This window comes from Argopecten irradians, chromosome 4 (assembly GCF_041381155.1).
Source record: "Argopecten irradians isolate NY chromosome 4, Ai_NY, whole genome shotgun sequence".
NCBI lineage: Eukaryota > Metazoa > Mollusca > Bivalvia > Pectinida > Pectinidae > Argopecten > Argopecten irradians.
This window is the reverse complement of record NC_091137.1, coordinates 39,133,124-39,160,581: the sequence shown is the minus strand read 5'-3', so window position 1 is coordinate 39,160,581 and position 27,458 is coordinate 39,133,124. Positions and strand designations below refer to the sequence as shown.

The following is a 27,458-nucleotide window of genomic DNA, read 5'->3' as shown; positions in this document are numbered from 1 at the left end:
ATGACTCTTAAGCGATCTCCATGTGTACTAAAGGAAATTCTGTCATTTATTTACCAAGCTTTTTCGTGACACAGATTAATCTATTTTTAAATCCGCCAATCGCATCACAACGCGGCTGCATCTTCTATTTTCGTTTCAGCCTGAATCAGATTTGTTGATGGTTGTCAGAGGCAGTGTTAAGCTCATGACGTCCTTTGAACTAAAATATTTTCAACTTTGCTTTCATTTTGACATAGAAGAAGCTGGTTTTAAAATGTGATCGTTTCAGGAATTCACTGTTTGCATCTTCGTTTAAAGTCACATGTTGCAGCATGTTTTCAACTTCTCAGAAGATAAACATTGGCTTCACACAAGAGGGACCATGTGTGGACCGTGCTTGATACGGTCCATGTTAGAGTGAAATACAGTATACATCAAAATAACCAATATGGACGAATATCAGCCACAGGTTTTGCTGATGCAAAACGTCCAGGATCTTAGAAAAAGACTGCGTGAAACAGAGAAACATCTCAACAAACTGTCAAAAATAGAAAGGACTGACGAGTAAGTTTTCAAAATACAAGTGGTTTATATAAAACAAGCTGGATTTGATCTGAATACCGATTTGCAAGCCAGTTTCATACAATACACTACAGACCAAATCTGTGTTCCCATGATTACAGCTTACCAAAAGTAAAGTGCATGTACATGCACATGTCAGAATGTCTAAGTGTGGTACCAGGGTCTGGGGAAACATTGACAATTGAATTCAGACTATAGACAAAAACAAGTAATAGATCATGGTTATATATACAGTACACAAATCATGGTATTATCTCCTGTAATTGTGCGTAAGTCATTTCAAGTGATGTTCCCAAATGGATATTTGATGTAAACATTTATTAAACTCAGCTCTAGTATATTTGTATTCATTCCTATTTCTGCATCAGTAAATAAGGTGTTTCTTTAATAAAATAGAAGGAAGTTTCATTTGATCATGTCACGCTATTAAAATCAAAATTAATCATCACCTTGTTCCTATGAAAAGAAGTTTAAAGATTGATGTTATAGATGTTTTAATGCATTTAGTTTTCCTACAATACAGTTGAGTATAAGCTTACCTTTATACCTTCTGCATTAGCATTGTGTTTAAATTAATAGAACTACAGGTAAAATAGTAGTGCATTCCACTCAGATAGGTGATCTTATCCCCATACAGGTAATTATGTACAGTACCCAATGCTACCTGTGTTTTTCACACGTGGATATCTGGCAGCTACATGTACATATAGTCAATACCAATTATATTGGCAGCTAATGTTAACTACAAAAATAACTCTATTAGTTTACCTGTAGTTCATGTGTTGCACGGATGCACCTTACAGTATACGTAATGTAACTTAATTCAGATTAAACATTATTTTGATGCCATTTGATGGTTTTCTATTTAATATTGATGCCATATGTCATTTTGATGTAAATTCTTTTTCAGTGATGACCTTGAATCTGTGACAACTGTGTCAAGTATCCCAATATCGGAAAGACTGCACATGTTTGATCATCTTCAGATGCCAAATAAGGAAATGATGGATGCTGATGATAGGGAAAGCATCCAATCAGGACTTGCTACTCTTCCAGATTCTTCTTATGCAGGATTTGAAAGAATACAGCCGCCATCCAGTACCCCAAATAGACCACAGGTAATCAACTAGTTGAATGTTTTTGAGATTCGCAACAGGCCTCAGTATAAACTTGAAATAAAATGCATAAGATCATATTAATACAATAAATATCTTCAAAGCAAGGAATGCATGAGGTGCAAATATTTGTGTGGAAGTCATATAAGTTAAAGAATTTAATTATATATTCTAATTTCTTTAGACTGCTAGAAGAACAGAAAGAGATTCTCGATCAAAACAGGACCAGTATCGAACAGAGCAAGAGGATACACACTACCTCAAAGAGGCAAACAGAAAACTGCTCCAACAAAATCATAAACTTCTGGCTGAAGTAGAGAAGTGTAGTCAGGAGGTCAACAGCAGTAGGGTCAAGGTAGGTCAACATCAGCAGAGTCAAGGTAGGTCCACATCAGCAGGGTCAAGGTAGGTCAACATCAGAAGGGTCAAGGTAGGTCAACATCAGCAGGGTCAAGGTAGGTCCACATCAGTAGGGTCAAGGTAGGTCAATATCAGTATGGTTAAGGTAGGTCAACATCAGCAGGGTCAAGGTAGGTCAACATCAGTATGGTTAAGGTAGGTCAACTCTCAGCTGGGTCAAGGTAGGTCAACATCAGCAGGGTCAAGGTAGGTCCACATCAGTAGGGTCAAGGTAGGTCAACATCAGTATGGTCAAGGTAGGTCAATATCAGTATGGTTAAGGTAGGTCAACATCAGCAGGGTCAAGGTAGGTCAACATCAGCAGGGTCAAGGTAGGTCCACATCAGTAGGGTCAAGGTAGGTCAACATCAGTATGGTTAAGATAGGTCAACAGCAGCAGAGTCAAGGTAAGTCAACATCAGCAGGGTCAAGGTAGGTCAATAGTAGCCAGGTCAAGTTAGGTCAACAGTAAAATTTACATTTAGACAGGATTTCCATATGAATCTCTCAAATCATCCATGTGTGTGTATTTAGAGAATGGGTTTAAAGAATTGGAACACACCTTGATAATATTCTGTGACAGCTTGCAATACACCAAACACCTGTGTCATCAAGTTTTCTAAATTCTATCTATGGAAGAGTTCTAAGTGCCCAAGGAAACTGTACAAGAGTGAGATGGAAAAGTTTGACAAATACGTAAAATTTAAAAAAAAAAAAAAAAATAGTTCATGTTAATTTTTTTTAGCAGCACAATGAGGTTTCTAAATTATTTGTTCTATATGCTGAACTTTGTGTTACCCATGTTTAAAGATAGAGGAGCTGAGTAATGAACTGGATGAGTATCGACAGTCTATCCCGGACCTAGAGGACAAGATCGTAGGACTGCAGGCTGAGACACAGGCACAAGATAACGCTCTCATGTAAGGGTTTTATGTTTATAAACAGATGCCTTAACTCATTCACCCCTGAAAATTCATAATGAAATATTCCAGTATTTGAGCTGGAAGAGTTCAAATGTGTCGTCAGGGATGAATGCATTTATATACCAAAATAACATTAAAGCAACCAGTGTGTTTCCTTAATTAGATGTATAAAAACTGAACCAAACCAAGGTTTTTGTGTCCTGAATCTAAACTTGTCATTGAGGATCCCATTTTTTTTTTTTTTTTACACTAAATATTCTTTTGTTGAAAACAACACAAAAAATATTCACAAATGAAGTTGTATAATTTATCAATGTATTGTATAGCTTTTATTTTCATTATGCTGTTATATGAATTTGAAGTGTATCATTTATGTGGGTGCCACTATCTTGGTATAATATAAAAGTGTTTCAGTGCCATATTGATTCAGCATAACTGTTTGAATCTGATAAGGAAACAGTATGTAAACCAGCACCTAATGCTAATTACAGTATCCTATGCATATGTTGTTGTTGTAGGAGTGCGGAAGAGAGATATGAGAAATGTCAGAGACAAGCAAATGTTTACCACCAGAAATGTAAACAATTCGAGCAAGAAATGAGAGGAAGTAAAAGAGGATATTGCCCAGGAAAGAAAGGGATATGAAGGATTTGCCCCCTAACCAACAATAGATGAAATCTTTGGCCTAAACATAAACTTCAGATATGAAGGAAGGCCGACCTAACAAAAACAGCAGAAGGGTAAATAAGTTCAAACAAAAACAGAAAAGGTAAAATAAGATCAATGAAGGAAGCAGAAAAGGGTAAATAAGTCAGATATGAAGGAAACCACCTAACAAAACAGAGAAAAGGGGTAAATAATTCTGATATAATGAAACTTTGATGTCATCAACAAAAAGAGAAAAGGGTAAATAAGTCGAGTCCTATCCCGGACCTAGAGGACAAACAAAACAGGCTGAGAAAAGGGTAAATAAGCTCATGTATGAAGGATGTTTGTAAAACAGATACCTTAACTCATTCACCCCTGAAAAATTAATAATGGACTATTCCAGTATTTGAAACTGGAAGAGTTCAAATGTGTCTTCAGGGATGAATCCATTATTAAACCAAAATAACATTAAAGCAAACCAGTGGTAATTTCCTTAATTAGATGTATAAAAACTGAACAAACAAGGGTTTTGTGTAAATAAGTCAGATATGAATTTTTTTTTTGATATTTCACCTAACAAAAACAGAAAAGGGTAAATAAGTCAATGTATTGTATAGGATTTTCACCTATATGAAAAGAGAAAAGGGTGTTTCAGTGCATAAATATAAGGAAACAGTATGTAAAAACAGCACCTAATGCTAATTTACAGTATCCTATGCATATGTTGTTGTTGTAGGAGTGCGGAAGAGAGATATGAGAAATGTCAGAGACAAGCAAATGTTTACCACCAGAAATGAAAACAATTCGAGCAAGGGTAAATAGGGTAAATAAGTCAGATATGATCAATAAGGAAGGGTAACACCTAACAAAAAGAAGATAACACCTAAAAAAACTGGTAAATAAGTCAGATATGAAGGAAGCCCCTTAAAACATATGAAGGATGTCACCCTAACAAAAAGAGAAAAGGGTAAATAAGTCAGATATGAAGGATGTCACCTAACAAAAAGAGAAAAGGGTAAATAAGTCAGATATGAAGGATAACACCTAACAAAAAGAGAAAAGGGTAAATAAGTCAGATATGAAGGAAGCCACCTAACACCCCTAAAACAGAAAAAGGGTAAATAAGTCAGATATGAATGAAGGATAAAATCACCTAACAAAAAGAGAAAAGGGTAAATAAGTCAGATATGAAGGATGTCACCTAACAAAAAGAGAAAAAGGGTAAATAAGTCAGATATGAAGGATGTCACACCTAACAAAAAGAGAAAAGGGTAAATAAGTCAGATATGAAGGATGTCACCCTAACAAAAAGAGAAAAGAATATGGGTAAATAAGTCAGATATGAAGGATACCACCTAACAAAAAGAGAAAATGGGGGTAAATAAGTCAGATATGAAGATGTCACCTAACAAAAACAGAAAAGGGTAAATAAGTCAGATATGAAGGATGTCACCTAACAAAAAGAGAAAAGGGTAAATAAGTCAGATATGAAGGATAATAACACCTAACTAACAAAAAGGGTAAATAAGTCAGATATGAGAAAACACCTAAACAAAAGGAAAAGGGTAAATAAGTCAGATATGAAGGATAACACCTAACAAAAAAGAGGAAAGGGTAAATAAGTCAGATATGAAGGATGTCACCTAACAAAAAGAGAAAAGGGTAAATAAGTCAATGTAACAAAAAGATATGAAGGATAACACCTAACAAAAGAGAAAAGGTAAATAAGTCAGATATGAAGGATGCCACCTAACAAAAGAGAAAAGGGTAAATAAGTAAGTCAGATATGAAAAGGAATATAAGTCCTATTGACACCTAATGAGAAAAGGGTAAAAATGGAGAAAATAAGTTGTGTATTAAAGATATAAAGGAGGTTACCCAATGTAAAGAGAAAGGGATTAGAGAAAACTCAGTTTATAGATCAATCAGTGACTTTATGGTTTGTCTTTTGCAGAGCGGAGAGCCAACGAGATGAAGCTTTGTCCAACTTCTTAGAGGCCCAGGAAACCCTAGAGGATTATCAAAAGAAAAGCAAGGAGAGAATGAAAAAGGTAAGCCTTATTTAACCATCACTGTTTTAATGTACCACAGTTGAACTTTATTACACATCATGTCTATAGGGTGATCTATTTAGTAGCATTTCTGACAGACATTTTTTGATGGGAGAAATGAAAGGATTCATCCCATTGAATCACAATATTTACCTGTCACCTAGCTTTCTTGGGTTTGTTAAAAAAATGAATCATCAAAGATGAACTGGATTAAACTATGACTTAATGTCTATAGATGGAAGAAACAGAAGATTACCTGAGAGATAGCCTGGCTCACGCGAACCAGGAGCGAGAAGATCTGTTGGAGAGGGTCAACCTTCTTCAGTCAAAGTCAAGGTCGCTACAGGAGGAAGTCAGGTACCAAAGTCTAAAGGACACATTTCACTAAATATTTCTCTTTGTAATTATCATTGCCTCCATTTCACTCCCCTGCTACTTTTTTGAGTAAAGGTTCAAATTCAAAAATGTCTTAATCTGTTTATTTTGGTATGTTGGCCAATGAAGAAACCGTAATTTATAATTAATATATCTAATAAGACTGTAGTATATAAAGAAATATTGTACAATGCTTTGTCATAACAAGAGCACTGTCGTCACTTTAAAGCTTTCAGATAGTAGGTAAATTTTGTGTAAACTATAATAGAGACGATACAAGACAAAGTTTTTGTTTCATATAAGATATATTATTGTTTTACCTTTATCAGGAGACTTGAAACAGTGGAGGAGGTGGAACTAGATAGTCGACAAGATATAGAACAACAAAACATGGATCTTAGGTCACAACTGGCCAAGGTCACTACTCAACTCAGTAAGTAGGTCAAGGTCATTGTAGAACAGTAAACAGGCATTAAAGCATACAGCTCCATAAATTTGAAGAGAGAAAATTTTGAAATCTGAAACGTTTTACCTCAACTCCTTCCTGTGTAATGGTTCCTCTTTATATCACATTTTGGTTTGACAAATGGAATGTGACATTCAGGGTAGGCCACTGTATCATTATCTGTTGTATGATATTTCACTATCAGTCAAAGATTTGTCGTACAGATGTCAAAACTGATAGTAACTGCAAACAAATAAACTTAATATACACAATATACTTTACAACATGGTGCTGAACTGCCCTTGAAATTGGTTTTAAACTTTGTCTTTTCTGCAGATCAGCTGGAGGTTGAGGGTATGCACAACGAGAGTATGAAGAGAGAAAATGTCCGCCTTAAAAGTCAGATTGACAGTCAACAGCAACAGCTGAGTACATGTCAGCAGGAAATAGAGGAGAGTCGTACCATGTTAGCACAGCTAGAGCAGCTGGCACAACAGGTCCAAAACCAGGTCAGTAAAGATAGGAAACAGGTCCAAAACCAGGTCAGTAAAGATAGGAAACAGGACCAAAACCAGGTCAGTATAGATAGGAAACAGGTCCAAAACCAGGTCAGTATGAATAGGTAAACAACAGGTCCAAAACCAGGTCAGTAAGATAGAAACAGGTAAAACCAGGTCAGTATGAATAGGTAAACAGGTCCAAAACCAGGTCAGTATGAATAGGTAAACAACAGGTCCAAAACCAGGTCAGTATAGATAGGAAACAGGACCAAAACCAGGTCAGTATAATAGGTAAACAACAGGTCCAAAACCAGGTCAGTAATAGATAGGTAAACAACAGGTCCAAAACCAGGTCAGTATGAATAGGTAAACAACAGGTCCAAAACCAGGTCAGTATGAATAGGTAAACAACAGGTCCAAAACCAGGTCAGTATGAATAGGTAAACAACAGGTCCAAAACCAGGTCAGTATGAATAGGTAACACAGGCCAAAACCAGGTCAGTATAGAATAGGTAAACAACAGGTCCAAAACCAGGTCAGTATGAATAGGTAAACAACAGGTCCAAAACCAGGTCAGTATAAATAGGTAAACAACAGGTCCAAAACCAGGTCAGTATAATAGGAAACAACAGGTCCAAAACCAGGTCAGTATGAAATAGGAACAACAGGTCCAAAACCAGGTCAGTATAAATAGGGTAAACAACAGGTCCAAAACCAGGTCAGTAAAAGGTAAACACAGTAGGTCAATATAGGAACAGGTCCAAAACCAGGTCAGTATAAATAGGTGAACAACAGGTCCAAAACCAGGTCAGTATAGATAGGAAACAGGTCCAAAACCAGGTCAGTATGAATAGGTTAACAACAGGTCCAAAACCAGGTCAGTATAAATAGGTAAACAACAGGTCCAAAACCAGGTCAGTATGAATAGGTAAACAACAGGTCCAAAACCAGGTTAGTAAAGATAGAAAAGAGAACAACAGGTCCAAAACCAGGTCAGTATGAATAGGTAAACAACAGGTCCAAAACCAGGTCAGTTTGAATAGGTAAACAACAGGTCCAAAACCAGGTCAGTATAGAAATAGGTAAACAACAGGACCAAAACCAGGTCAGTTTGAATAGGTAAACAACAGGTCCAAAACCAGGTCATTATGAATAGGTAAACAACAGGTCCAAAACCAGTCAGTATGAATAGGTAAACAACAGGTCCAAAACAGGTCAGTATAATAGGTAAACAACAGGTCCAAAACCAGGTCAGAATAATAGGAACAACAGTCCAAAACCAGGTCAGAATGAAAAGGTAAACAACAGGTCCAAAACTAGGTCAGTATAGATAGGAAACAGGTCTAAAACCAGGTCAGAATGAAAAGGTAAACAACAGGTCCAAAACCAGGTCAGTATAGATAGGAAACAGGTCAAAACCAGGTCAGTATGAATAGGTTAACAACAGGTCCAAAACCAGGTCAGTATAAATAGGAAACAACAGGTCCAAAACCAGGTCAGTATAAATAGGTAAAACAGGCCAAAACCAGGTCAGTATAAATAGGTAACAACAGGTCCAAAACCAGGTCAGTATAGATAGGAAACAGGTCTAAAACCAGGTCAGTATGAATAGGAAACAGGTCCAAAACCACGTCAGTAAAGATAGGAAACAGGTCCAAAACCAGGTCAGTATGAATAGGTTAACAACAGGACCAAAACCAGGTCAGTATAAATAGGTAAACAACAGGTCCAAAACCAGGTCAGTATAGATAGGTAAACAGGTCCAAAACCAGGTCAGTATGAATAGGTAAACAACAGGTCCAAAACCAGGTCAGTATAGAATAGGTAAACAACAGGTCCAAAACCAGGTCAGTATAAATAGGTAAACAACAGGTCCAAAACCAGGTCAGTATAAATAGGTTAACAACAGGTCCAAAACCAGGTCAGTATAAATAGGTGAACAACAGGTCAAAAACCAGGTCAGTTTAGATAGGTAAACAACAGGTCCAAAACCAGGTCAGTTTAGATAGGTAAACAACAGGTCAAAAACCAGATAAGTTTATATAGGTAAACAACAGGTCCAAAACCAGGACAGTATGGATAGGTAAACAACAGGTCAAAAACCAGGTCAGTTTAGATAGGCAAACAACAGGTCAAAAACCAGGTCAGTTTAGATAGGTAAACAACAGGTCCAAAACCAGGTCAATCTTTATACTGTTAATTGATAAGTACTAAATTGATAAATTGTGTAGCTGATACTGTGAAATAAATCAAGCTTAAATAACATTGTACTTTACTTGGTAAATCAGGTTTACAAATTTCTTATATATAAAGTATAGTAGTAAATGAGTAATATTGTATGCAGCTGCATGTTTATGTTGAATTACATGTTCATTACCTTACTGTATTTTTCCGTTATGATAGTCTCAGAAAGCCAGCACAAGTTTTAACGACAGTGGAATGTTTAGTGTACAGCCATCTAGTCCCTCGAGTAAAGACAATGCCTCAGCCTCCTTCCGATCTGTCAACAAAGACGGTGCAGCAGGATCAACAGTTGGGGCACAGTCAATTTTACAGGATCTCAGGTATGTCTTATTAACAATACTTTTTATGTCATCTGAAGTCAGTAATGCTTATCAATCCCATATAAATCAATTCCGTATTTGCATATTACAGAGTTATCTGCCCTTGCAGTTAAATACTGATTGGTCGGTTGAGTACAATGTATTTTTTCAGCGAAAACTGTAATTTTTGCACACAAAGTAATGATGTCATAACTGAAGCCAACCTACAAGGGAAATAACTCTGAAATATACAAAGATAGAATATGATCAATTTTTACAAAAACCTTCGTATAAATTTGCTGAATAGGTCATAATTACTATCAAATAATGAACTATCAATGAAATACAATTTAAAAAAAGGATACCAGTAATTACTTTGAATGGTAAGTTCCCATAAACAGCTGATTTTGTATACCCTATTTGTTCAGTGGAACTTTAAAAAATCCAGTAATTTTGATTCCCTAATAATACATTTTGATTTCTGGAAGTTACATTCAGCTTTTATCATAAAGATATGGCTAACTGAATTAACAATTTTGTATTATATATATCTACTAGGATGCAGCTGGCGATGAAGGATGCTGAGATTCAGAGACTCCAGGCTGACATGCAAGCAAAAGAAGTGAGCAGTCAGACTCAGGTTATAGAGAACCTTCACCGAGAACTGACAGCTATGGTACAGAGTAACAAACAAGGTGAGTGGGTCCAATATGGTTAGTAAGGGGAGAGGAAGTTGTTATCAGGTAGATGGAAAGGAGCTAGTGGTCAGGCTATATACATCCTCGATACTCCAGTTGTTCCAATCACTTACGATCTCTACACCCCTGGACTATTTCATAGTGAAATTGAAGGCAGCTCAGCGGAGAACATCTGAACCAATCGCAGGCATGCAAAGATTTTCTTTGAAGACTACAGAGAGAGCGACGCCTAACATCAAAGCCACACAGTCAACCACAGTGTACCGTTATACGGCTCTTTTGATGTACATCAAAGGACTAAATTACCTGTTCTATTCTGTTGCCTCCAGTTTTACCATGAGATAGTCCAGGGGTGTAGATATCGTAAGTGATCAGAACCCCTGGAGTATCGAGGATGGGCTATATATAGATGTAGTAAAAATTGATTTTAGTTTCAAATTCAGAAAAATAGGACTACTTGATAAAGAATTTCTAAATGTTAGATGTCTCTCCAATGTCTTTCAGAAAATCCAGTGATTATTTGACTAGAGAAGTGTGACAACTTCATTTCATGTTTTCATGCTGAACTACTTTCAACGATTTAATATTGTGATTTAGAATCATTAAGTTATACTGTACATAAACCTGGCACTTTTTGCTCTCCAGTTATTTTAGTAATTTTAACTTGTCCACGAAATACATAAAATTTAATCACACAAAAAAAATGCTGGTTTACAGTTTCAAATTAGAAAAGTTTTGAGAATGCCTTGAAAATTTTTTCAATTACCTTGTTGATACCTAGTTTGTTTGTTTTAGGTGCAATGAAAGCACAGGAATTGGAGGCAGTGATTGGACATATGGAAATTGAAAAATCTAGACTTACAAAACAAGTATCTGATCTCCAGCGTGACATAGCTGACAAGGATGTGCATGTGAATGCCATGGAGTCACGCGTTAATCAACACAATGTACAACTGATTGATCTACAGGAACAAATCAATCACAAGTGTACAGCCACTAGCAACTTAGAACGTGAGGTAACAATATCCTGTATCCAAAAAGTATTCACATTCATAATATTCATAAATCTTAACTTGCATCCACAAATTCATTGCAACTTTCTGTGTTAACGTTCTATGAATATTTTGCTCAGGATGACAAATGTTATTGAAACTGAGTTAAAATTAATTCGTGCAAAAACCAGCTACTTATTTTCAGTGAAAAAAAAAATATGTATAAAATATTAATGAAATGTCACATTTTATATTAACAGCTTCGTAAGAAAACATCCCAGATAGCAAGTTTAGAGGAACAGCTAGATGAGAAAACTTCAGATTTGTCGGGGAGCATGGCTAAACTTCGAGAGTTGGAGGAGGATTGTCGGGAATATCAAGAGGAAGCTAGCAAACTTAGATCTGAGCTTCACGGTAAAAAGGAGTCTCTACATCAAACATCTAGTCTGGCCGAGCAGAACCAACATATTCATCGGGAACAGTGCCGCGACTACGAGAAACAGATTGATATAGTAGGTTACCGAAACCAATGATTCTAATCATATAGAAATAAAGATCAATCTTCTCTTTGTTACAATGGAAAGCATCTAGAAAGCATTAGGTCCATTGATCAACCTAAGATGTCTCAATCTACATAAGAATCTAAAATATTTGTATAGTATGTCACATTCTGTTTTGATTTTGTATTGGTTATCATTAAAGTGTGAAAAATTTTGTTGCTCATTAAGATTGAGAGAATTGTAATCTGATAAAAAAGCAGAACCACGTTAGAGTAAGCGGTATGCATATCTTACCAGTTATATATCTACCATTACTAAACGTTGTATGGTCAAATGATAACTAGAAAGTTAAACTATGTTAACAAAATGAAATTCAGGGATTTAATGATAAAGTCCATTCTATATGTAAATTCCAAAATTGACAAGTGCCGTCATTTATCTAAAAAACACTTAATAATGTTGATAACAGCTGACACAGAAGATGGAGAAAAAGTCAAGTCGTCTTGAGGAGTTTGAGTCACAGCTCGGACTGCTAAGGAGGGAGACCAAGGAGAAAACTCAACACATACAACAGGTGGAGGAACTACTCCGACAGAACAGACAGGTAATCATTTTATATGTGTCTTTCATGACAAAACAACACAACCGACAGGTAACTCACTTTATATGTTTGCTTCATAAAAAAGCAACTTAAAGATATACTCAAATCAATTTTTATCAGTCATTGAGAATCTTTAGAAATGGAAGGAGAGGGGTTGGAGGTGTTTTCTGACCAGAAATTTTTAAGATTTTGACTTCTCCAGAAATCTGATTACAAAGTTCTATGAGGTTGATAAAGGTCAACAACACAATCCACAGCCTCAGAGAATGATCGAGTGGTCGGACGGATTGAAATTTTATTCTTCATAAATGGAAAAATCATGAATTTTACAGTCTCAACAGATGTTTATATTTAAAATAAAAATTCAACTTGTTATTCTAGGAACTTGATGCAAAGACAAGACAGAGTCAGCGAACGTTACAGCAGTTGGAATTACAGACAAAGGAAGGAACAAGTCAGATTAGAGATTTAGAATCAGCACTGGTCATGTGTAAAGAGGAACTCAAAACATACATAGAGGCTCTGGAGGACTCGAAGGACCGATTTGACAAGGAACTTCAGTACAAGGATGAAAAGGTAGTACACTGCAGATCACTTAATGTCACATTAGTTAATGTCATATTCCCTTTAATATTACATTTTCTTGTTCTTCCCATGTTTTTCTCTATGTGTTAACACTAAATATAGGATAAAGATAATTGATAACTGTAATAATGCAGATAATTATTTATAGCTACGAAAATTCAGATTGAAATGTGTTTGTTTACTATAAGTAAGGATGAGGAAATATTATTACTGTTGTATAAGAATATGTCCCACTAAAAAAAATAAGAATATGTCCCACTAAAAAAAACCCACTAAATATAAAGGTTTTCATGATCAAGACATGTGTCTATGATATGTCATGAATTCACTTAGATATTTTCCAGTATTATGATTTCACCCAAGTGAAGAAATAATAAGGTATTTGTCAGAATCTTATAGAATAATCCTAATTTATCTGTGCCACATTTCTCTCATAGTAGCTCCATGTTTGTTAAACATAAGGAAGACATCACTGTTCTTGAAATTCATTACAGTAAAACATGCTTATGGCGAACATGCTTACAACAAATTCATATGGATTGAATGTATTTTTCTAATTTTCATAGCGGCTATGAATAGCAGAAGCTATCTATATATCCCGTGTAGCGCTTTAGCGCTTCTAGGATTATATGTAGATAGCTTCTGCTATTCATAGGCGCTATGAATATTAGAAAAATACATTCAATCCATATATTTACATTTGAATAATTTATGAAAACAAAAATTATTGAAAGGTTATTATAATATTTTTATAATTATGACACCCATATATGACAAGAAACGAGATTAATGGAACAGCTTGATGACAAAGTCGTTGCACAACGTTGCGTTTTCAAGCTTCCACCTTCCAGTCCACATTATCGTTTTGCAAATGACAAACAAAAAAATAGAAATATAACCAAAGTAAGATTTGATTGACTTATTACAGTAAAACTTAGTTGACTGTATATCAACAGTAAATTAAAGATTATACATTAAAATATTGTGGGGGACTATTTTTTTATTGGTATGAAACTGGCGTGATGTTTGAAATCAGTTCATCGATGCACGAGAATCGTGTATTCATAGTGTATTCATAATGTTTTCAATAGGCAAATGTTTGTTTTCGTAATTTGGTTGATTCGTATAGTGATGAAACACGTTTGAGAATGTAAATATATGGTTATAACATAATTTTCATTCCCTGTTGAGGTTTTGTTGGTTTTCGTTTTGACCATGTTATACTGTATTCTTGTAATATGACAAGTATACATTTGATATTTTGTGACTTTGTTTATAGATTGTTGAGTTAGATAAAAGGGCCAGACAGATGTACAAGGACTTGGATGACAAGATGAAACAAAACACAGAACTGGAGAAGACGTTGTTTGAGCACCAGACCATGTTACAACAAAGTACAACTCGAATGTCCGATTTGGAAGATGCACAAATAGAACTTAACAGACAGGTGTGTATTCTAAATATAGATAGAACTTAACAGACAGGTGTGTAATCTAAATATAGATAGAACTTAACAGACAGGTGTGTAATCTAAATATAGATAGAACTTAACAGACAGGTGTGTAATCTAAATATAGATAGAACTTAAAAGACAGGTGTGTAATCTAAATATAGATAGAACTCAAGAGACATGTATATACAGAAATCTAAATATAGATAGAACTGAATGCACAATTACACATTATCAGAGATACCTGTCCACATATATAGCACATTTAGTAATCAGCATTTATAACTTAGTACCCAGAGATCTGTACAGCAAGGATCACCATTTCAGATTTCTCAACAAGAACACCAGATGTTGGAGGACAAAGCTCGCTATATGACAGAAACACAGTCTCTGGAGAAAAAACTTACCCAGACATGCCACCGAATAGAACAACAAACAACAGAAATCGCTCAGTTACAACAAACTCTCAAGTAAGTTAACCAGTCCTGAACTTTTGACTCTTGTGAAGAATTTTATATGTTTTTGAAAATCTAAGACTGTTGTAAGTATGTTGTAAGATTGTATTCATCCTTGAACATACAGTAAGACAACTTTCTTTAGTGTGCTATTTAATTTTAGAAATGTCGTGATCGAAGTAGAGACGATAGGTATATGCTGCATGAAAATTAACCATTACGATTCAATATCTAACTGTATTGCGAAGAATTTAAAACTTTCTTTCAAATGAAAATCTTTAAATTTGTTGGCCCGAAAGAAAGTTGGTTTTCAGCACAGAATAAATAGTTTTCAAATATGGTACATAAAGCAAAAATGATTACGGGTGAAACATAGTTATATGGTATTCATCATTTTCCTCATGGGTTATAAAAGCTCCTTGATTAAGAGTGCATTAAGATTTTAATGTACATTTTATGAATGGTAAATACCAGCCCTCATCAGTTTTGCGTTGAGGTAGTTATATCATATTCTTCTCTAAATCTGCCATGTCTGTAATGGGTTACACCCCTGTCACATATTTATCAAACTCATTTAAATTGCTGTTAACTCCGTAATTTTGGTTTCAGAGATTACAAAGAGGAGAAGTTACAGCTGAATTCTGATATACGGACCTTGGAGAACCAAATTCAGGATGAACAAATAGATAGTGAATGTAAAAATAAACATGTGTCTAAGCTGGAGAAAGACATCCGCAATCTAAGGGTGGAGTTGGAGAAGAAAATAGAAATAAGTAAGATCTGTTTCTGCTCTTGTTGTTCAATTTTGGAAAGTGCACTAAGTATAGAATTTGGACAATAACTTTGTATAATTAGCTCACTTTCCCCTCTCATAGCAGTACATTTCCACATTTACAGAACAGAGTAAATATATGATGGAATTCTTTTGATATTTTTGACATCAGATGTTGTGTTTATATTCAAACATATTATTCTATTTCAGTCAGTGATTTTGGAAGTCCAACTATATAATTAAATAGAGTTATAAAGTTGTAGGATCTACTATTATTTTGACACCAGATTGTGTCTATTGAATGGAATGGGATTCTATAACTCTGTGTCTACATTTCATTCTATTGTTCTATTTCAGTCAATGATTTTCTATATTCCATTCTATTGTTCTATTTCAGTCAATGAATTTCTATATTCCATTCTATTGTTCTATTTCAGTCAATGAATTTCTATATTCCATTCTATTGTTCTATTTCAGTCAATGATTTTCTATATTTCATTCTATTGATCTATTTCAGTCAATGATTTTGAAGTCCAGCTCCAACAGAGGGAAGAGGACATGCAGCAACAGATGCAGCTGGTTGGTGAACTGGATGATGAAATCAAACGTCTACAGGTATCATATTTAAAATTTGTCAGATCAAATGACTACTGTCTACAGGTAATATTCTTGAAATAGAAACTGAAATCAAGAGTTTATAGGAAATACAAAAAAAAGTAGAACTTGTTAGGTACAACCAGTTACTTCATCTTGTTGCTTTCTCCGTTGTATATTCATGTATTATATTTAAAGAAAAATAGATATTATTTAAAGAAAAATAAGATATTATTTTTAGAGAATACATATACTACAGTTAGAAATGGTAGATTTGATAAGAGATCCTTTCTTCACTGGGAGGTGAATAGAACAATCGCTTTTCCTCATCCTGTCGAAGACTTATAATAAAGAAAGTTTTAAATGTTTCAGGTGTCAGCTGAGCAGGAGCAGAATCGTGCAAATGATGTGGAAGGACAACTCCAGAAAACTGTGTATGAACTCAAAGCCAAGCAGGAAATGATAGAGGACATGAAAGAAGCCCATAGGAAAACACAAGAGGAACTCAACGACCGTAAACGGGAAGTCGGAGAGCTGAGTCATGCACTCCAGGACCGTCAGAGTGAGCTGCAACACAGAATACAACAGGTAAGGGGGGTGGTACTGTAGATTTATTATGCCACAAGACAAGTTTATTTCTTCTCATCCTGTTCTGTCCCACATTGAAATATGGAGACAGGAACATTTGTGACTAAATTTTAAATTGATTGTGATACAAAATTGTCCATGATCAGTTGTTAAAAACAAAGAAGAATGTCAGAAAATTCCTCACAGGTTCTTATGTTGCTGCTTAATTGGAAAAAAAATGCTGTATTTCTAATTTTGCTATTTGAAATGTATCTTATATTTTGTTTTTGCTGTGTCTAGATATATTTGGGCTACACAAGTAGGATTGAATACCCAGTACACAGATTTCTGTTTTACAGTTTCAGTGAAATATAAACAGGATTATAACGAACCATTGGAGACCAACACACTTCATTCATTATACCTGGTATTTTGTTATACAATATATACAAACATCTTACACGAACCTTGACATGGAATGAAAAGTATCACATTTTAATAATGAATTTATTGTAAGTTTGTTGTTATACAGATGTTTTACTGTATAATGTATTAAAATGGAGCCCTCCACCTCTGGTAAGCGGGTTCGAATCCCATGTGGGGCAGTTGCCAGGTACTGACCGCTGACCGGTGGTTTTTCTCCAGGTACTCCTTTCCTCCACCAACAAACCTGGCACGTCCTTACATGACCTTGGCTGTTAATAGGACGTAAATATAAACAAACCAAACCGAAAGTATTAAAATATCGTTTATACAGGTAACACAGCTGAACCAGAACATCAAGGAGTTACACAGCGAGATGGAACAGAGGATACAGAGACTGGACAGTCAGCTCATCAAGTACGAGGGAGAGATCAAGGAACGTACTAAACAGGTACATCATAATGTTCTTAATATCTTATTGGAGATCTTGTCACACAGCCAATTTTATTTGTGACATTTTAATGACTACGGAATGTCTACTTTCACCTTTTCGGAGAAATGACCTGCACTTCATCGATCACCTGATGAAAGTGATATTTCGCATATGTAACTATGAATAGAAAACCTCAAAATTCTTTTTTGTGCTACAAGAATCCTTACACGAAAAAAGAAATATAATATATGTAAGCTTTAATTAAAGTTGAAAGTGTTTTTTGTGGAAAGGAGGGAGATGGCAGACATACGTTTAAAGGGTTACCTATTTCCGTCCCCTCTATTGGTGTCATTTCTAGTCAATATCTATATATACAGGAATCTAGACTTAGATTTCAACAAACTACCAATACCTACTCATCCCAACCTTTATAGTTTTCCAAATAAATTTCAATTTTAACTTTTATGATGATTGATAGTTAACTTACTATAACTGTTATGTTTGGGGTTAGATTTCAGACCTTGACGACAGATTACAGTCGACCCAGACGGACCTGAAGGAGAAGGCCCTACAGTTCCAGCAGGCAGACCAGCTGTCCCAGAGACAACACATGGAGCTACAGTCTAAAACTACCACACTGGAGGAACTTCAGAAGGTAAATCTAGAGTCTCTGTAATGACATGGTCCCATCATAATGGCTAAAATGGTTCTCGGGACTGCGCTGTCACTAAAAGAGCTTTATAAAGTACCGGTAGATCTACACTCACAGATTTATTACTCATATGGTCCTGTCCTATATTGTGATTCTTTTTAAATAGTTCTCAATATTTATTCATATGATCAGATAGCTGTTGTGATACCCTGTGCATTGATGATGATCTTGACATAAAATAAAAGGTTTAATAACTTGTATTTTTTTTTTTTTTTGAAAACACAATTTAGCTTTATACTCTGTAAAATAAAGTGACAGAGCTTTTACAATACATGAAGAGTACACTTAGACAATGTACATGTATACCATTAGAAGTGGCCCATAAATACTTTTTAAATACCTCTAACCTAAATATAATTTTCATTACAGACGGTGGAGAAACAGAAGCTTCGATTAGATGAACAGAAGGAAGAGAATGTTGAGATCACACAGGAGCTCAGACTCACCAGGTGTGTATATTGCTAGTGTGGCTTAGTATAATAATTACTTTAGACTTTCTTTCCCATACAATTCACTTTCTCCAATTTCACAATCACAGGAAATTCACAATGGTTTATCCTTGTGAATGTTGATAGATATTTTCTTTTAAAATATCAAATATGTGAAAGTTAATCTTCGCAAATTTGTTTTCAAAAAGAAATCTTGAAATTTAGTAACTGCGATAGTTCTGGTAATAAAAGAAAAGGCTGTAATCCAGTCAGATAAACAATATTAGCAATGTTGTCTGCTTGAAAAAGAATTATTTCATGTTTATTTTTATTTGCTTATTGCTATTATTCGTGGTTATTTGATTTGACCTACTTATTCCTATTATTCCTGGTTAAAACTGTTGTATGTAAACTATACAATCACTAAATGCCTTTCCTTGTATTTGTATCCTACTAGAGAGCAGCTCCAGCAACAGCATGCTGAGTTCTGTTCAACAAGGAGACAGTTGTCACAAACAACACGAGAAAACGAACGCCTTACACGGGAATTGGAGGAAACACTTGCTCAGCATCAGGTCTGTACTTCATCATTTTCAAACTTATAATTATTAAAATAGGATTTTTCGAGCCCCTAACTTGAAGTTGAGAGAGGAAATACAGTGTAACTGATGTTTGTCCTGTCTCATCCATGATCCTATCCTGTGCTTCATTGATATATGGAGGCAATTAAAAAAAATTAAATTTATATAAACCTTTTGATATGTGTTGAATATAAATGAATCAAATGAAAATCTTGAATGTTTTCACTTCTGAAGATAACCTTGTCTAGACAGTAAATACTAATTACATTTTGTTACAGAGCAAGGAAAACAATAACGCTCGCTTGGCCGAGGAGCTGGGAGCCAGTAAGGCTCGGGAGGCTAAGGCTGAAGCTAGAGTCACATCGGAGGTGATCAGTCTGAGAGAGGAACTAGCACAGACCACAGAAAAATATGAAGACCAGGTACATATACTTGTTAAGAATTGTCAGTTGAAGAAGTTTCTACATAAGATAATCAGGGCATATCCAAGTTGACCCTTGGCTTTTAGCAATTTCAGAAATCAAATAACCACTTCTCAGAAATATGAAGGGTCAAAATATATGACAAAAAGACGTGCATGCTTCAAACCCATCAGTCAAATCTGATTCTTGGAAGTCAAAAACATTCTCTCAGGTCTACTGGATACCCTGATAATCCTACATTGAAACGTTTTATATAGTTGTCTGTATTTGTGTGGAAATTAATGCAAAATATTCCTGCTTTATCACTTGCATTCCAAAATTAAAAAAAAAAAAAAAAAAAAAAATATTATTTAAGAAAATTATTTGCCTTGTTGGGGGATTTATGGTCCTATAATATAATTCTCCCAAGATTGCAGATAAATTAATCATAACATGCTAACGTGCCTTATTCAATTTGTCTGCAATTCTGGGTGAATTATAGGACCATTAATAATCACCCAAGAAGGCAATTTAATGCGGATATTTTTGTTTTCTGTTATTTTTAAGCCAACCTGTAATGTTCACTGTAATCACTATTACCAAATCACATTTCTTGCTGCCCCTGTCAATGGAGCTTCTTCTTGTGACGTCATAAGTTCCTCCAACGTCATAAGAACTCCCGACGTCATTCACGGTAAAAAAAATAAGTCCATGGAAATAAACATAGCATCATTAGTACACGTCCAACATTTTAAACAATATATTCCATCTTTAGGATATATAACATTTTAAAATCAAAAGTAAAAATATTGTTGCGAATAACATAGAACAATTGGGTTTTTTCATCCCGGAAGTTGTAAGTACGCACGAAAAATGTGTATTTGTGTCATTACGTCATTCAGAACGACGACACAATACATATTATACATATCATAACACCAACGGGAGTTATAGGAGAAATATGATCTCATTAATTCCCTTTTTGGTTGGTAAGGTTAAAAAGTGTCAGCCCAAGCAAATGGAAATACACATGTATATGATATTATACAGGCGGTAAGATCAATCTTATAAATTCTTCAAGCTTAATTTTCATTGACTTGAATTGATTTTCAGAAATACACTTCTTGTTCCAACCAGTTAAAGTATATATGCTTTATAACTATGATAATAGATTCATGAGATGGAAGGGAAAATGAAAGATGTGTCGTCGGACAAAAAGAAATTGCTGACAGAACTTGAGGAGAAGTCAACACAGTTGCAAGACCTCGAGGTTCACTACCAAGAGCAGTTTGACAAACTCCAAGAAGACCTCATAGTTATAAACCAGGAGATGGCAGCTAAGAAAAAAATTGTCAGTGCTGCAAACGAATCTCTTATCATCAAGGTAATTATGGTTTACTTGGAACAGCTTACAAGGCTATTTTAATTGGTCTTTTCAAACTGTTCCGTTTACCCGTCCTACCCACAGATAGTGCTACAGACTAGTATCTTGTTTCTCTTTCCATTTCACTGGTTTTGTCAGTTATTCAATATTCAATATTTATAATTTTGCTCTGAAATACTGTTAACCTACTTAATTTACATGGTAATTTCATAGCATACAACCTTTTCTTGGTGTCAGACTTATTAGTTCCATGATAAATAGTTTCTTTAATTGAATGTATTTTGTGACTTTTGATTTTTGTCGATCCTTATTGCCTTCAAAAGAAAACATGAAATTTAATTGCAGTGAAAATTTTATTAGTTGCTTTAGAGTAAATTATTTAACTGAAAGTTAATTACATGTACAAACAAACTTGTCTATAAAGACTACTTTATTGGTCTTTATACACAGACAGGGCACATTGTGCTGAAATAACCATTTAGGACCCTGGGAAAGTAGCCTTATTTAAGAGTAGGTGGACATTATACAGAGGTGGTCTCTAAGTCTGACAAATTCTGTACTCTGCTCTAAAATGTTCTTGTTTCCTTATTCTGTGAAATCTAGGATGCAGAGATTGCTCGGTTACAAGCTAGAATTTCTGGGATGGAAAGGTCTTTGGCTGCAGCCCGATCCATAGAGAGTTTCCAGGGAGATAGGGCCAGTTCTGTTTACCAGAGCTCGGTACTCATGTCAAGTTTTTCTGGAAAAGTGGATTCGGAATCAGACGACCTCAATCAGATGAATGTTTTTCCACCTATTGATCAGACAAGACAAAAACTCTCTATGGGTGGTAGCTCTGATGAGATGGATGTTCATCAACATGACCAAGTTATATCTGACCTTGAAGATCCTCCAAGGTCAAAACGTGTGGAGAAAGTGACTGGTAAACACCAACATGTTACAAAAACTGATGTTGCAGCTCATAGCAATGGTAACGGCACTGTTAGGAGTTTACAATTTGATGATCCTAATACTTTCTCTCAACAATCCCATAGCCAAAGCCAGAGGTCAAATAATGTGCATCAGCGATTTCCTCAAGGTCAGCCTTCCCATAGTAGCCAAGCACTGCCAGTAAGAAAAGGGAGACAATCTGATAATTTTCCTGGGGAACATGCACAAGGTGAGTACATTTTGAAGAGATTGTGTTATGTATATAATTTGATATTTGTGTTCATTTGTTGGTTTACTAAGCAGAATAATATCAATATTTACTCCACATACATTGTTATTAATATTTGAAAACAGTAAACAGTTTCTGGAATTCTTGACTACAATCTCAGACATTTTATAATGTTCAGATATATTTCCACCACATATCCCATTTTTGTGGGGTTTTCTCTGTTTTGGGAAATTGCATGAATATGCTGACTGTTGATTGAACACAGTGATACAAAATGGTATCTTAGCAGTAGTCTTATGACTTTGAACTTTGACCCACACAACATTTTTCCTTTTGTTTGTATCAAATGATTACCTACCACGTTATAGAAACTGCCATTCCCTGCCATTCCCTTGTCATCAATCTTAAAGCCACTGAAACAAGGAGGAAAAAGCAAAACTGACATAGTGACTTATTCCAAATTTGCATAATACAGAGTTATCTGCACTTGCAGGTAGGTATTAATTGTGATGTCATGTGTTTGCAAGCGTAATGTCATACGTTTCGGAGAAAACGGCGTGAATTGTGCTCACAAATTAATGACAAAACAATTGATATCTACCCAGAAACCCAGAAGTGAGCTAACTCTTTAATATGCAAAGACGGAATATTAGATATTGTGATTAATCAGACACCGTTTCTGACGTAGTAAAAGGAAAAGGAATGCTTGTGGTAAAAAAACAAGCAGGTTCATGGTTTGGGTGATTGTTGGATATATGATATGATCTTGGTCATTTCTTAGATTCAATACCATACTTACTATTTCAGATCCTACAACAGCCATGATGATGTATGGTCAGAGTCCAGGAACTGACCAGCTTATTATGGACTCAGACTTTGGTGACCAGTACTTCAGTGACCGACCAAAAGGTCAACTCGAACCAGAACAGTGGTATGTCTGAACCTTGTAGAGAAATCTGTAAATTTCCAATTTCAAAGTGATCATGCAAAGTATTTATATATGTGACATACTTTTTATGGCTGTGTTATGAAATTGCTGGATACGGTTAATCATACCTCTTTTCTAATCCCGCTTCTATATATGGAGACATGGATTCATGTCTTAAAGACAAATCTAGGGAAAGTTGCCTGAAATTTAACTAGATATCTGTATGATAAGTTTTCATTATTCAAAATTGAAATGAATTATTTGAAATAATATTTTCTCTGTTCCTCTTGGCAGCATGCAAGAACTGCAGGAAAGACTACGAGCAAATGAAATCCGTCAAAAGATGATTGACAAACAGCTACAAAGTCTGGATGAATGAGAAAGAAGATATATGATTGCAGTATGTGTGTGTTGAAAAAATGTGAGGATGAGTGTATGGGAAAATTAGGATGAATGACATACGTGTTAATTGTTTAAGTTTGAAAAATTTACTTCTAATTTGTTTGTACCAAGTGTTTTGGTGAAGGAACCAAATTACTGCTAAAATCATGGCTGTGTATACTTAATGATCTGTAATAGACTGGACACCAGACCCGAAGTTGTTAAGAATTTCCTAGCTGAATTTGATTTCTAGATTATCTCCCCCTAGTTTGAATATATAACTAGAATCTGACATGTGTAGAGACAAAAATAATCTAACAAAATCTTTAGTGACAATTTAAATATTCAAGAGGCTGGTAGTCAAAGCTCTATATTTATTGCTATATCAATGTGATGTGAATCGGGCTACAAAAGCTCTCAGACTTTAGCCCAGGTGGGAAGCCAAACCTGTCCGATACAAGATTATGTGGTATTTAATATTTGTGTGCTCATGTACTACTTAAATATTTGTGTTCAATCTTTCATATTGGTATTGATTTTGTTACATTTTGTAGATCTGGAATATAGGAAAAAAAGTGTTACAACTTATATTTTTGAAATCAGAGACCATGGTGACGAGTTGGATGTGGTGGACAATCTGCCATGAGTCCAACATCTCTCGGTTGTAAATTTACGTCCACTTTTAGCACTTTAAATAAAAGTCTATGTTTCTTTACTATGTAACTCCAACTTTCCTTCAAACCTGTTATACAAAATGTATATATTTAAATAATAATTTACTTAATGAAATGAAATCAACTAAAATACTGGTACTAAAAATATCAATACTACTAGTGCTTTTACATTGTAAACTTAGCAAATGTATTAAATTGATAGCATACCTGTAATTAAGGAGTGAACCGGTCGTTTCAAAATGCTATGACACATCTACAAATGATATTTGCTTTATTCCGTTTTACTCCCAAGTTTAAATTAATACCGGTATACATCACCAAACACTGCATAGCTACTGTCTTGAGAATTGTACTATTATGATGCCCTTTTTATATACTTTTCTTAAACTTGCCTCGTATACAATGTGATCATTATTTAATATTGCATTTGAAATTTTGTTAAACATGTGTGATATATAGTATAGTATTATAAATGCTCAACAAGCTGTGTCCGTCCATAGCCGTCAGCATTCTGTTTTAATATCAATGTTTAGTGCTATGAAAATTATTTAATGAATTTGTACATTATAGAATTAGGGAAATTATTTATGCTTTTGTAAAAGCGATGAATTACCGGTCGTCCAAATTTTGTATTAGTTTAATAGGAGAAAAGTTCTTTTCTCTGTAAAACTTCATATCCCTAAATATACATACCTCGGTATGTTAGTGGACTAGAATCACTGAAATGTTTATGATATCGAGACCTTCGTAACAGAAAGTACTTGTCTGTTGGCTTACAAGTCCAACCTCAGTGGTTGCAAATAATAATTGGGAATTTTCACTTGGATCCATGTACGAAAATTAATTAAATCCAGATTTAGTAGCACATTTAAATGTATGATATATGATGGAAACTCACAGGATGAATTGTCTCATTTTTAATTTGTCTCCCTTTATGTACGGGCTGGAAGAGAGTTTCTGATATTATTTAAATGTTTATATGCAAGTCTGTTATATTCCATCTTTTATCTAGTTTTGAAAATATATACCAGATATTTTTGTAAAGTGATAAAATTCATAAGTACCTGGTACATAATTCTGTCCTATATGGATTACTTACCAGTGATCTATTTCCAAGGTATTTACTGTAGAATTTATAAGAATCTCGCACCAAATTTACTTTGAACCTATCCTAGGTAACTTTAGGAGACGGTGTCAAAGTGTGTATCGTATATAGCCATAATGTACAATATTTGAAAGGAAGTAAAGTTGAATAGGTGTCACGAGTTCAAAGATCTGTCATTTTGTTTGCCATATTTTATATATATATATACTGTGCTATGTTATTTGACTAGCAATATTTACGTGTGTGTATACCTTGTGTTCTAACATATTACCTTTTACAGTTAAAGTGAATAGTTGGTCAAAGAAAATCAGTCTAAATGCGTTCATTGACCTTCCAAAAGTTCTCACATATTAATACGACGGCGTTTGATTGATTAGTTTAACGTCCTATTAACAGCCAGGGTCATTTAAGGACGTGCCAGGTTTGTTGGTGGAGGAAAGCCGGAGTACCCGGTGAAAAACCACCGACCAGCGGTCAGTACCTGGCAACTGCCCCACATGGATTCGAACTCGCGACCCAGAGGTGGAGGGCATGTGGTAATATGTCGGTACATCTTAACCACTCGGCCACTGTGACTTTGTAGTTAAAGTGAATAGTCGGGCAAAGAAAACCAGTCTAAATGCGTTCATTGGCCTTCCAAAAGTTCTCACATATTAATACGACGGCCAAGTTCTGCTTACGCTTCCAAGTTCTGACCATTAAAATAAAGTGAAGTTGAAAGCATTGAAAGCAAGGCTGCGTGGAAATGTAACCACGGACATAGTCAGCCGGGAGGGCGTTTTAGGATTCCTATACTTTAAATTAATTTCTTTGTACGCAGACAGATTTTGGCGAGAGATTATATTTTTCTGTTTCATAAGAAATTATACTGGATACATTCACACCATTTTTACCGACTTTAGCCATCCTGCCCGACTGTTCACTTTAAAGTATTTGTATAGAATTACCTGAATAACTATGAAACATTAAAATACAGAAAGATCCCTGACATCTTGGAAGACCCCGTTTTATTACATTTTTCGGTTTCAATATAAGGTTTTATAGTGAAAATCCACTTGATATTTTCACTCGCTTTTGACCAATCAGAATGCAGCATTGACAGTGAAAATATCATTTTAATTAGTTTGTGCACGAAATTGAGGTCATATTTTTTGTGTAGAAATATGATATTATGCTCATAAAAATATGACATAATAATCGCAAGGGCAAATAACTCTGTAAAATCTAATGACAGAATAATCTTTAACGGAACTAGTAGTGATGGTCTTCTGTGATTGGAAGCGACAAAACAAATGTAATAAATAGAATATTCCTTGTTTCTTGATGCATACCATCTCCTGAGGTGGAAATTGAGTTTTTTCATTTCACTCATGAAAAATATCAAAGTTTCCACGATGAAATATACCTGGTATTCATCAAGAAACAAAAAATATCCTGTATTTATTTCATTTCAAAGATAAATGTACTTTGTTACCATATTTCAGAGGCTATTATTGGGACTAAATTTTGAAGGAAATAACAGCTGATTATTTGCCTTCTTTTAAACATTCAGGGAACCAAACTGTAATTACAAATGTACATAATCTGATAATACAAAATGTAGTCGTATATGTATGTACCGTGTTCTAACTATTCTTCTAAATAAATCCTATCTGTTATGTTTGATTAAAAATGTTCATACAATTTGTATTTATAGTTGTCCAAATGTAACAATTAATTAATAAAATATATTACATTTTTACGACTTTATTATTCATTGATTACTTAAGGTGTTGATTACTTGCATTCCCTACTTGTTGAATTTGTACAAGTTGCCTTGTATAAGTAGACACAAGAGAATTCGTTACTAGAGAAATCTTTGTACACATAGCAACACTGCATATCCAACACTTTTTACAGGCAACACAAATACATATGCCATTGCTAAATGAGGCACTCGAAAGGAAGTTTGATCAATGTTTATGCCACATGTACATTAACCGAGAGGCCGTCTCCGGATAGAAACTCGTATGGGGCAGTTGCCCAATACTGACTGCAGGTCAGTGGTTTTTTTCTTAGGCTACTCCAGCTTTCCT

At 34.9% G+C, this 27,458-nt stretch overlaps 1 protein-coding gene across 1 annotated transcript; it reads left to right on the top strand.

Annotated features, from left to right (window-relative positions):
* The first annotated feature begins 8 nt into the window (after nt 1–8).
* On the top strand, nt 9–27,124 carry LOC138321606 (coiled-coil domain-containing protein 18-like). The gene is given in 31 exon segments (XM_069265384.1): nt 9–543; nt 1,472–1,679; nt 1,861–2,031; nt 2,886–2,995; nt 3,517–3,598; nt 3,600–3,632; nt 3,891–3,904; nt 5,601–5,697; nt 5,933–6,054; nt 6,402–6,505; nt 6,854–7,026; nt 9,421–9,581; nt 10,119–10,255; nt 11,054–11,274; nt 11,511–11,762; nt 12,220–12,354; nt 12,733–12,927; nt 14,216–14,383; nt 14,714–14,856; nt 15,451–15,614; nt 16,131–16,228; nt 16,580–16,795; nt 17,532–17,648; nt 18,142–18,285; nt 18,712–18,791; nt 19,228–19,345; nt 19,630–19,773; nt 20,924–21,136; nt 21,740–22,295; nt 23,103–23,226; nt 23,518–27,124. Coding segments are annotated over 31 exon segments (4,701 nt in total). The 5' UTR covers nt 9–427; the 3' UTR covers nt 23,603–27,124.
* Nucleotides 27,125–27,458: the final 334 nt, after the last annotated feature.